The following is a 9182-nucleotide window of genomic DNA, read 5'->3' as shown; positions in this document are numbered from 1 at the left end:
ACGTGGCACGCGAAAACTGCCTCGATGTGTCAAGATTCGTGCAAACTTAACTGGACGGTGATCCAGACGTGTGGGCGAGTTGCAATGTTGCCACACGTGTGAACGTTAGTGTTTTCGTAAAAAGAAAAGGACACATACGTAAGACGCCTGGAATTTTGTTTTGGGTTAGTCAATTTTCTACTAGATCATTAGCCTAAGACTTTTCTTTCTCCTCTCACAAAACTGACTTACCCAAATTGTAAATTCAATAGTCTTACATATAGCCATTGTGCTAATTTTAACTTGTAGTGTAGATTGTTAGAAGTATATTTATGTTTAAGATAGAGATACGAAATAGAGATAGGATAGGTTTAACTTGTCCTCTACTCCAAGTCTCTCTCCCTCCATTGTACCTCTATATATACCCCATACACGGGTCAGATCAAAACAATATAATATTCAGCAATCCTATACTTTTTCACATGGTATCAGAGCCAAGAGGTTTTGAGTTCAAGACCCTGCCAACGCAATATTAAAATAAAAAGATCCTGCAGCCTACACCGATCCCACGTCTAAGGACTAAAATAGTTTAGACGTGCGGGGCAGTGTTGAAATATATTGCCTACCTCCCTCCATCAGTTCGGACTTTTGGATGAGTTGACTGGTGCATGAATTCAATATGGTATCCTAGCCAAGAGGTCTTGAGTTCAAGACCCTGCCAACGCAGTATTAAAATAAAGAGATCATGCGGCCTACACCGATCCCACGTCTAAGGACTAAAATAGTCTAGACGTGGGGGGAGTGTTGAAATATATTGCCCGCCAGCCTCCATCAGTTTGGACTTTTGGAGGAAGGCGGGCAATATATTTCAACACTCCCCCTCACGTCTAGGCTATTTTAATCCTTAGACGTGGGATCGGAGTAGGGCGCATGATCTTTTTATTTTAATACTGCGTTGGCAGGGTCTTGAACTCAAGACCTCTTGGCTCTGATACCATATTGAATTCATGCACCAGCTAACTCATCCAAAAATCCGAACTGATGGAGGGAGGCGGGCAATATATTTCAACAAAATAGAGGAGAAGACAGGGAAGGCACCAGATTCTCGCAACTCCGTGACGCGGCAGATCAAATCTACTTCGACTCAAGCAACTCCACGACGCCGCATTGCAGATCGATCCCTTCGACTCCAGCATGTGACTACCGCCGGATCCTGTACGTCGATACGGGATGATGACACACATGCACGAGCCTACTGCATCCTTTCATGGGCGACGAACCCGTGCATGCATGCCGCGGATCACGGGAGGGCAGTTTCTTCCACTCCGTCGACTCCACCGCGCATCCTACGACGACGACCCACATCCATCCACTCACGCCCCCTGCCATGACTCCATGAAGGACAGGCCCTCAGCGACTCGCTAGCACGAACGTGACCTCAGCCAGGCGGGCCGGCAATGGAGCGACCACATCCAGCTCACTCCATGCGTTGTTCGGCCAGCATGCACCGCTTCTCCATGCAAGATAAAGCTGACACCACATCATAGGCATAGCCTCCAGGCTCGAGGCATGCGTGATGCACCAGGACTCCAAGCAAATTAGGGACTTCGGCTGACGGGCTGAGCGGCGACATACTGCTCATCCACGTAGATCCAATCTTCATCTTTATCGACACAAGAACGACGAGCAGGAGCTGGGTCATCTACTCCAGGCCTGCCCTCGCCTACGATCGAGACACACACGCGTGTAGGTGGTCTCCTCCAGCCGATGCATCGATCTTCACCGAGCCACACCAGCACCTCAATCGACGACGCCTGTGCACCGACCTGATCACTTCATCTAGCTGTACGACTACGCCAGGCTACAAGCCAACATACTTCTTTGGCAGAACACGGCATCGACACTTCGTCGTCACGAGGGACGCCTCCAAACGACGCATCATCATCGACATGCCGCTGCAACATCATCACCGACACATCATCGTCGACATGCCGCTGCAACATCATCACCGACACATCAACGCCAAGGTCTACATCAACGTGGTCTTCATCAACAATCTCGTCAATCCATCGCCGCCGCCTCTACAACCCAGCCCACAAGATGGACAACGAGTGTCCTCTGACAGACTTTTCTGCAAGACGCGACCTCGACGACGACAATGACCGCGTCACGACGACGGCATCGACCGCGTCATCCACGACGGCACGACTGCATCAACACGGCGTCACTACAGTGACGACCATACACAGCCACACGGTTATGGCAAAACCGATGTGTGCTCGATGGGCTTCCTCCGGTCTTGGCAAAACCGGTGGACTCATCGCCGACGGCACCCTCTGACATCCGCAAGGTGCATCGTCCACGTCTGCAGCTCCTTCATAGCGCATTTTTGCGCCTCCGGCTTTGTGCGGCTTCATCATCCACGACGAACACACAATCGACCACGACTACCTCAACCATGGCTACATCACCATGATCGGCTACCTCGACATTAATGGCTACATCTACAGCAACTCATCGGCAACAACTCCAGTCAACAACGTCCGTCTCGTCACTTGCGTCCACGACACTCCCGCTGTGACTGCGGGAGGGAATAGAGGAGAAGACAGGGAAGGCACCAGAAGGGGACGCAGTCACCGCCCTAGGTGCCGACCTATCAGCCATCAGAAACGCAGTTGATGATGATGCAGCGAAGAAGACGACAAAAGCGCAAGACTTCAAATTCAGTCGCAATCGTCTGCTTCACTCCCGCTACGACTGAGGGGGAATGTTAGAAGTATATTTACGTATAAGATAGAGATAAGAGATAGAGATATGATAGGTTTAACTTGTCCTCTACTCCAAGTCTCTCTCCTTCCATTGTACCTCTATATATACCCAATGCACGGGTTAGATCAAAACAACATAATATTCAGCAATCCTATACTTTTTCACATAGATAAGTAAGCAATGTGGGGACTGGTTGACTGACCGGAGAAAAATGGAGAAGGGAATCTTGTCTTGCTGCGCGGCCGTAGTGACTTATCTTCGGTCGTCGCTGCGTGCGTTGGCTCGTCGATTGATCGACTGCATATGTCTCTTTCGTCGGTCGTCGTGTACGGCCACCAGTCACGCGGGCCTTGACTAACCGCAGAAATTTGGTGGTATCTCTCTCTCTCGACCACACGGACGGTCTACAAATACGTACGGGCCTTCTTCGAACAGCAAGCATCAGAGCAGGATAGCAGACGTGCACAACTAGCTTTCGAAGCCTCGCTCGAAACACACCAGCATGGCGTCCCACAGTGCTGCCGGCCGTCGTCCCACGGCGCTCGTGCATATCGCTCTCTTCGTCGCCATCGCCGCGGTCATCATCAACAGCTCCGTCTGTCTTGGAGCCGCCGTCCACGACGCCGCCACCTCAGGTCAGTCGTCGGACGGTGTCCGTTCATTTCCTCATTTTTGTAATTGATTAACTTGTTATACATGCTGACCTCGACCTGCTGAATAACGTCCGTCCATGGTTTCCCGTCCAGGCACCGGTGCTCTCGACCCTAACGTCCCTGCTGTTCCGACGCCGGGCGGTGCCGGTCAACCCTACACCGGCCGTGGGTGCCGCACAGTTTATGGATGTAAACCACCGGCGGGTAGCCAGCCCTAATTACATCCGCGCGCAGACCCCATCTCCCAGACACAATGCTTGCGAGGATCCATCGATATATGTAATTGGTTAGCACAAGTTAATCTACTGTCACGCACCACCTTATGTACACGGTAATACCGTCTCGTGATGTACTTGTACCTACTTAAACTCGAATAAATCTGGATTGTTGCATGTCTGAAATTTCGTGTGAATTCATGGTCAATTTTTGTGGAGACGATATTACGTTTGGTTCGGAATTTACAGCTATATACCAATGCACAAAGTAAAAAAAAAACAAAATGAAGGCATCCTCATTCATTAATTAAAAAGGATAACAAAAATTGTTACACATCACCCCAAATACAAAAGGGGTCATTGCTCCACTAGTAGAAAATAGGGCATTGGTTCGGCCCTCGTAATACCATTAATCCCGGTTCGCTCACGAACCGGGACCAAAGAAGGCAACTGTCCTGGTTCGTGAGCCCAGGGGGCCGGCCGGGCCACGTGGGCCATTGGTCCCGGTTCGTCTGGACCTTTTGGTCCCGGTTCCACGCACGAACCGAGACCAATGCGCCTCGCCCCTGGCCCCTGACCATTAGTCCCGGTTTGTGCCACAAACCGGGACTAAAGGGTTGGTCCTCGTTGCGGTCTGAGTTCAGTCCCACCTCGCCAACCGAAGGGCGCTCATACCGGTTTATAAGCCCGTCCCCCTCTGCCTTGTTGAGCTCCTCTCAAAGTGAAAATAGATGCCCTTATACAGGAAATTTGACCTAAATTCAGAGTGAATTTCTTTGAAATTCATAGAAATTTATTATGAATTTAGGTTGAATTCTTTCTATAGGCGCATCTATGCTCATTTTTTTATGTTGGGGTTGGTGATCTTTACAGAATTTTTGTGTGTTGAATATGCACCATTCAAAATCAGTCTCTGCTTTGAATGGTTCATTTTGAACACACAAAAAGTCTGGAGTTCAAATAAGTCAAGAAAATAAAATCCCTTTGTAACAGATGAGTTTTCGTCCGAAACCCTGATACTTCGAAAGAGATTGTCCATTTTGTTCACGAAGTGCATCCAGCTTTTGTCGTAACCCTCTCAATTTTTTAGCACATGCTATGTGGGTGAAATGATGATACCATGCCAACTTTCAACCTTTTCAGAGCTCATTTGTAGGGCTTTTCAATTCAGGGTCATTTAGCTCAAAACAATCCGTCACTGCATGAAAAATAACAAATGAAGTCAGAAAGGGTTGAAAATTGATGATGTGGCTTTGCATGGTGCATTTTGAACACACGAAAAGTCAGGAGTTCAAATAAGTTTAAAAAAATGAAATCCCTTTGTAACAAACGAGTTTCCGTATGAAATTCTGATACTTTGAAAGAGATTGTCCGTTTTGTACACGAAGTGCATCCAGTTTTTGCCGTAACCCTCTCAACTTTCTTGCACATGCTATGTGGATGAAATGATGATACCATGCCAACTTTCAACCTTTTCAGAGTTCATTTGAAATGCTTTTCAATTTTAGGGTCTTATAGCTCAAAATAATCAGTAAATGCATGAAAAATGGTGCATGAAAAATAACAAATAAAATAAATAAATAATTAGAAACAAAATAATATGAACTTTATTAAAATATATAAGTAGAAACAAAATAAAATAAACTTTAATAAAATTTATGAAACTAAAATTAACAAAGTATTTTCTGTTCAAAGCATTATAAGAAACCTCTAGTATTATTGAAACTAAAATTATATAAAATTGATGCAACTAAAATTATCGAAGTATTTTCTGTTCAAAATCATTAAAAGCAAAAAGAATTTTCATAAAGAACTTTTTTTGTTAGAAACTTTAATAGCAAAAAGAATTATCATAAAGTAAAATAAATAAGTAATTAGAAACAAAATAAAATAAAATAAATAAGTTTTTTGTTGTAAGTAGAAACAAAACAAAATAAATATTGCAAAAAAGAAAACATAAAAACAAGCAAAAAATAAAAATATGCCACCTACTGGGCCACCACGACCTGAATACGACTAGAAACCCATCGATGGGCCAGGATTCAGGCCCGCTAAGCCCATCAGGCATAGCAGTGACAATTAGGTCCGTAAGCCTGCAATGGAGAGGAGCTCGAGAGGGGTGCGGCAGTAGGGCTTATAAACCACTGCGCGCCCCTCTCAACTAGCGAGGTGGGACTAAACTTTCGACGCGGGCGCAGCAGCACAAGGCCTTTGCTCCCGGTTGGTGGCACCAACCGAGACTAAAGGTGTGCATTGGTACCGGTTCGTGGCACTAACCGGTACCAATGCCCCCCCCATTAGTCCCGGTTGGTGCCACCAACCGGGACCAAAGGCCGCTGCTCTGAAAAGAGGCCTTTGGTCCTGGTTGGTGGCACCAACCGGAACTAAAGGTCGCATTGGTCCCGGTTCGTGACAGCAACCGTCGCCGTCGACGACGCCGCCGAGATTGTCGCATTCGTCCCGGTTGCTGTCACGAACCGGGACCAATGCTTCGTCTATATAACTAGCACTTGTGAATTTTTTTCATTCAGTTCGTCTTCCCCGCCCCGACGACGCCGCCAGGCTGCCCCTCTGCGCCTCGCCGTCGCCGTCGTAGCCCTGCCTCCGAAGCCGTCCCGCGCCGCCCCGCGCCCCCTGCCTCCTCGTCGCCCGTCGCCGTGCCCCTCACCTCCGCCCCTGCCTCCTCGTCGCCCATCGCCGCGCCCCTCACCGTCGCCGTCGCCGCCACCTGCCTCCTCGTCGCCCGTGGCCGCGCCCCTCACCGTCGCCCCCGTGCCCTGCCTCCTCGTCGATCGCCGCCCCCTTAGTGAGCTCATATGAATTTCCTAATTTAGATGTGTAGTTAATTTAGATGTGTAGTTAATTGAGTTGTTGTAATTTGTTCATAAATGAATATGCAAAAGTTAGAATTTTTTTTCTGTTCATAGATTTTTTTTGTGATATTACTGTTGAATATGCAAATGTTTGTGTGTTCATATATATGCAAAGAAAGTGTCATTTTTTCATAGAATTTTTATAATTTTTTCTGTTGTAATTTTGTTCATAGAATTTTTTATCTTGTTCATAGAATTTTATGATTTTTTCTGTTGTAATTTTGTTCATAGAATAAGAAGAGAAAGTGTTTAATAGAATTAGTTAGAAAAATAATAGAACTAGTTAAACTAGTTTATTTTTAGTAAGTACTACTTTATTCTATTTATAGTAAGTGCTTAGTAGTTGAACTAGTTGATTTAATAAAACTAGTTTATTTTACTATAGAAGTAGTTTATTTTTAGTAAGAAAATTAATAGAACTATTTTATTTTTTAGTTAAAGTAATTATTCCCGCATCGACGTCGACGATGCCAATCCCGCATCCTCGTCGTCGACTCGGCGGAGGAGGCCGGCTTGATCAGATGGGCCATGTCCGGGACTGGGCTCCGCCGGGCTGGTTTTGGGAGGTGCTACCTTTCGGGGGGCGTAGGTTGGTGAGGAGCCAGCCCGTCATTGACCCGATCCTTGTTTGGTGGCGGTCGCGTGGGCCAGTGATGGTGCCGAGGCTTCCGGACACCGCGGAGGTGATACGTCACCGTGTCAGCGAGGAGGACGAGCACGTCCGTCGCTACATGGTTGCGTTGGAGTGCAGGTTCGACAATACCTGGCAAGTTCTTCAGGGATCTCACTGGAGCTACGATCCTATGATGGTTCCTTCTCTTTGGGTATCCACCGCCGGCGCTGATACCCGTCGGGCGCTACGGTTCTAGCTGTACTGGCGATGCTATATGTATGATAGTATTCGAGGTGTATTAGTGATAATATTCGACGATGTACGGACGCATGGAGATGATGTAGTTTTGCTTATAATTGAATGCATCCTAATTTGAATACTACTTTATTTTGTGATTGATTTTGCTTATTGAATGCTCAAATTGGAAAACTACTCCAACTTTGAATGCTAAAATTGGAGAGTACTATGCAAGGCGTATGCATATGATTAGTTGATAGCTTATAGGGTTTTTGTTTTCGCAGAAATCTAGGAGCCCCCCTCCATCATCCCCGCCGTCGTCCCCGTCACCGACCCCCTCCGACCTCGAGGTGAGACCAGCCACGAACCGGTTTTAGAAAGATAATTAAACGATATTTCGGGTTGACTTTAAGTCTATTGAGTCTCCACCATATATGAGAGGACGAAGAATCTCGACTGTTGTCGTGGGGGTAGCTTCTCCTTCGTTCCCGTGTGCTAGACAATTTGGTGTAATGCACTCGGGAACGAAAGGAAGGAGCTACCATCACCGACGGTCGCAAATGTCTCAGAGGAATCAGTGAGGGAGAGTTCCACCATATATATATATGAGAGGACGAAGAATCCCGACTGTTGTCGTGGGGGTCGCTTCTCCTTCATTCCCGTGTGCTAGACATTTTGGTGTAATGCACTCGGGGATGAAAGGAGGAGCGACCATCACCAACGGTTGAATGTATACACCACGTGAGCTGAGAGTTTTCAAGAAAAGACTCGACAAACCGATAGTCAACCCGTGATGAATAATAATGATCTAACTTAGGTTTTTTAGTACATATATTTAATTGTAGACGTTTAATATTTGAATTATGAACATAGGAAATGTCGTACTCGGACGACGAAAGTCTCCCGAGGGAGTGCGACTGGTGCCACGACGACCGAGGTCTGTGCGACAGGCCTCACCTGGACGAAGATCGGCGCTTCAGTATTAAGCTGGAGGAGACCTTCGATGTTCAAACGGTACGCAACGACGACAAGTGTTATTTTTTCGTAATTAAGCACGACTTCAACTATTTCAACGTGTACTTTTCATATTTTACAATTCGACTAGCTTATCCCATGCCATGCAAGACGCTACGTCTTGGAGAGGATGGGTTTTGAAGACCATGAAAGTATGGAAACAAAGAAAATTCACCTAAGGACCCATCATGATATAGATTTTGAAGTAAATCTGTATAATTCTGAGAGCGTAACCCATTTTGGTTGCAAAAATTGGGAAGCATTTTGCAAGATGTATGGTTTTGATGAGGGTATGCTTGTCACCATGGATCTTGGTGATCCTGACATCGAGCAAGACAATATGGACATTTGGGTCCTTGTTGATACGCCTCCAATTCTACCGCTATGTGAGTTTCTCAAACATAGTTATTAGCTAATTTATATTGTTCATTTCAAAATAGTTGACAGCTTATTTTCATTGACAGCTTATTTTGATTGTTCAAACAATGTGCGGAACATGGTAGACAGAACCTACTACACCGATGGCTCTGAGTTAACTTATAAGGAGAAAACTCATCTGGTCGGATTTTGTACTGATCTTGAGAATTACAATATCTATTGTAAAACTCCTCCACATTATGGTCAATACGTGCCACTAGTGCACGTGTTGAACTACGGTAACTACTATGGAGATACCCTGGTAAGATTTCTTACTATTACGACATCCGTGCATCTTTTGCATACTTCTAAAACTAGTACATCATTGCTAACTATGAAGTTATTACTATGTTTTTCAACAGATAACCCCAGAGGATTGTGTGCCTCATTTGATGTATCAGAATGGTAGCCT

The 9182-nt window shown here is 46.0% G+C and overlaps 1 protein-coding gene across 1 annotated transcript; it reads left to right on the top strand.

Moving 5' to 3' along the window:
* Window positions 1–3174: 3174 nt before the first annotated feature.
* LOC109761655 (protein WIR1B) lies at window positions 3175–3802 on the top strand. The gene is made up of 2 exons (XM_020320478.4): window positions 3175–3383; window positions 3495–3802. The coding sequence occupies exons 1-2, from the start codon at window positions 3251–3253 to the stop codon at window positions 3617–3619; spliced, it is 258 nt and encodes an 85-aa protein (XP_020176067.1). The 5' UTR covers window positions 3175–3250; the 3' UTR covers window positions 3620–3802.
* The last annotated feature ends 5380 nt before the right edge of the window (window positions 3803–9182 follow it).

The sequence above is a fragment of the Aegilops tauschii genome, chromosome 5 (assembly GCF_002575655.3).
Source record: "Aegilops tauschii subsp. strangulata cultivar AL8/78 chromosome 5, Aet v6.0, whole genome shotgun sequence".
Taxonomy (NCBI): domain Eukaryota; kingdom Viridiplantae; phylum Streptophyta; class Magnoliopsida; order Poales; family Poaceae; genus Aegilops; species Aegilops tauschii.
Note: the sequence above shows the minus strand (reverse complement) of the source record. Positions and strands in the feature narration are given on the sequence as shown.

Bases quoted from the DNA above. Each gene is read 5' to 3' on its own strand.
- LOC109761655 (XM_020320478.4), top strand. From the start codon at position 3,251: ATGGCGTCCCACAGTGCTGCCGGCCGTCGTCCCACGGCGCTCGTGCAT. The intron at 3,384-3,494 runs GTCAGTCGTCGG...TTTCCCGTCCAG, and splicing joins CCACGACGCCGCCACCTCAG to GCACCGGTGCTCTCGACCCT.